The sequence below is a fragment of the Lontra canadensis genome, unplaced genomic scaffold (genome assembly GCF_010015895.1).
Source record: "Lontra canadensis isolate GAN:19392208 unplaced genomic scaffold, GSC_riverotter_1.0 scaffold65, whole genome shotgun sequence".
Classification (NCBI taxonomy): Eukaryota; Metazoa; Chordata; class Mammalia; order Carnivora; family Mustelidae; genus Lontra; species Lontra canadensis.
The window spans coordinates 4,068,631-4,071,623 of record NW_022631059.1 but is presented as its reverse complement, the minus strand read 5'-3'; the positions used below and the strand labels follow the sequence as shown (position 1 = coordinate 4,071,623).

At 65.1% G+C, this 2,993-nt stretch overlaps 1 protein-coding gene across 1 annotated transcript in view; it reads left to right on the top strand.

The window, feature by feature from the left end:
• The first annotated feature begins 1,712 nt into the window (after positions 1–1,712).
• GNAS (GNAS complex locus) overlaps positions 1,713–2,993 on the top strand; it is a 54,027-nt gene continuing 52,746 nt past the window's right edge. The window contains 1 exon segment of the mRNA XM_032878889.1: positions 1,713–2,992. Within this exon segment, the coding sequence (XP_032734780.1) occupies positions 1,728–2,992 (1,265 nt within the window). The 5' untranslated portion in view covers positions 1,713–1,727.

Here is a 2,993-nt window from a genome sequence, read left to right as displayed (position 1 = left end):
CCCCCCCCCCCCCCGCGGCTCAAATCCCTCGGCAGACTCCAGACTCCAGACCCCAGACCCCAGACCCAGAGCGGTGCGTGTGCACGCACCCAGCCCACCCAGGCGGTGCGAGTATTTTCCCCAGCCGGTTCTAAGCCCCCACGAGCTTCGGCGACAGGAGCACAGCCAGGCGACTGCTGGACTTGTGGCCGGGCTCAGTGCCGCCTCAGAAGGCTTTAGCAGTGGAAAAGTAAAGCCGCTGCTCTGGGATACCCATGGCGAAAGGAGAGGGGCTGGGAGGGGGCTGCTGAGGGGCTGGAGAGGACCTGGGGCGGCTGACCGACCGCCCGGCAGCCGGCACCCGAGGCGGATAAGCGGCACATTTTAGCCGATGCCGCGGGCGCGGCACGGTGTCTGTCTTTGGGTTCAGCGCGCACAGGGTTGTCCAGTCTCTTGAGACCACGCCAAGCCGGCCATAAATCCCAACTGAAATCCCCTTAGCCCGTCCCCAGAACAGTAAGACCCCCGGAACTCTGAGGCCTGCGCTGGACGGGGTCTCCGTGTGTGTCCCGCACCCCCCGCCCAACCCGCGTTCAGTGCCGCGGCAACTACACTTAGAGGGTCTCCATGGAACGTGCCGAAGACCCTCTTAATTCCCCTGCATCAATATCCACATAAAGGGGGGCAACCCTTGCCTGCGCCACCCTAGGCTACGGCGAGGACCCCCGGAGTGTGGTGGGGATGGGGAACACTGAAGTGCTTTACGGGAGCCAGTCTCCGCGAGCCGGCAAACAAAAGCTGCAGAAACGGCGGAAAGTACCTCAAGGCATTTTAAAAACAAATTATGTGCGCACATGCGGCAGCCCCTCGCCCCTCGCCTCCTGTCCGCTCCCCCGGTGGGCTCACGACCACCTGTCGCATCCCCGCGCGCGCCCGCGCCCCCTTCCCATGCGCCCAAAGCCTTGCACTCCGGACTTGGAGCTTAAGGTGGGAGGCTGCCCGGGTCCGGGGGCTGCGGCTCAGGGGCTCAGGGGTATCTTGGGGTGATGAAACCCTCCTGCAGTGCCCCCCCTCCCCCCCGAGGAGAGTCATTTGAGTCCGGGAGGGAGGGTTTCAGCTCCTGCGCTCAAGCAGCCCGGGGCCCACGTCTTGCGTCACGTGTCCCGCAACGCAGGAGAGCTCTCTCTCTCTGGCCAGGGGATAATAAGAGAGGAGAAAGACTCCAAATCAGTCAGGGAGAGGCGTGGAAGGAGCCAAAACATCCCTGCGAGGCCTGCGCTCATCAGCCCCCTTACCCAAAGTCCGGGGCTACCGGCGCCAGGATCCGGCTCCCGGAGCCGCCTGGGCACCGGGGCCGGCGTCCTCTGGCGGCAGACAGCGAGCACTACCAGCGATTTTCGGACCGAATCGGCACGCTCCTCAGATCCAAGCAGGCGGGGCTGGCCTGGAGCAGAGAGCGAGAGGAGGGGACAAGGGCAGGCCAAAGGGGGGGCCAGGGGGCAGCCTGAGGGGATAAAACGTGGCCAGGAAGGAGCCAAGACTCTACCAGCAACAATAGAGTTGCTTCCGCCACCGTCTTGGGTTTGAGGCCCTGAACCCCCTGACCTCAAGAGGGTTGGAAAGTGAGGCTGGAGAACTTTCTAGCTAGTACTTCGAATTTTTTGGAAATTTTTTTTCTTCACCCTAGTTCGGTTGGGTGCTCCGTCTTACGGGGCCCCAAGTTTATTTTAAGAGTCCGCCACCGTGTTATGGGCGTGCGCAACTGCCTCGACGGCAATAATATGTCAGGACAACGCGATATCCCCCTTGAACTCGGGGAACAGCCCGAGCAACCATCTTTGGAGGCCCCAGGGGCAGCTGCCCCCAGTCCTGGGCCTGGCACAGCCGAAGAGATGGAGACCGAACCGCCTCACAGCGAGCCCGTCCCCGTCGAGATTGAAGGCGAGGCCTGTGGACCCCCAGAGGTCTCCAGGCCCAACTTCCAGGACGTGGGAGAGGCCATCGAGGAAGCAGGAGCCCATGGAGGCTACAGCCCACCTCCTGAGGAAGCCATGCCCTTCGAGGTCGAGCAGCCCTGCTCAGGAGGCTTCTGGCCTACCCCGGAGCAGCCTGGAGACACCACTGGGGCCGGTGCAGGCCTGGAGGTCTTTGGCCCAACACTCATGGAGCCCGGAGCCTTCCGTGATGCCAGACCAGGCCTGGGAGGCTACAGCCCTCCACCTGAAGAAGCCATGCCCTTTGAGTTTGAGCAGCCTGCCCAGGGAGGTGGCAGCCAGCCTCCCCTGCAGGTCTCAGACCTCGCTCCAGGAGGCCCAGGTGCGGGGGTCTTTAGCACGCCTCCCCAGGAGCCCCAAGCTCTCAGACCTGCAAACGCAGACTTTGGAGGAGACCGCAGCCCTCCCCCTGAGGAGGCTATGCCATTTGAGTTTGATGGAGCAGCCTTTGGGGACGACAGCCCACCCCCTGGGCTCCCCCGAGCTATCCCACAAATCGACGGCAGCGGCGGCGGCGGCCAGTCCGCGGCAGCCGCGGTCTCGAGTGCGGTCCTCCTCGCTCCCGCCGCGAACGAGCCCCCCCTCTGGGTCCCAGCCGCCATCGGCAGCCCATCCCGAGAGGCTGTCAGATCTCCTCCACACTTCGCGGGCGACAGCCCCCCGATGGAGATCTCCGGACCCCCGCTCGAGATTGGCAGCGCCCCCGTTGGGGTCGACGACGCTCCCGTCAACATGGACAGCCCCCCAATCGCGCTTGACGGCCCGCCCATCGAGGTCTCCCGAGCCCCAGTTAAGAGAGAGCGAGCAGAGGGAGAGAGACCCCCAGTTGAGGGAGAAGCAGCCGAGATGGAAGGAGGCTCAGCCGCAGCTGCTGCGGAAGGAGGAAAAGTCCCCTCTCCGGGGGACGGAGCCCCGGACGCCAGGGCCAAGCCCGCTGCTCCAGCCGCCGGGGCAGCCGCGGCTGCCCCCGACACTCCAGCCGCCGGGGCAGCCGCTCCTGCCGCCCCTGACGCTCCAGCC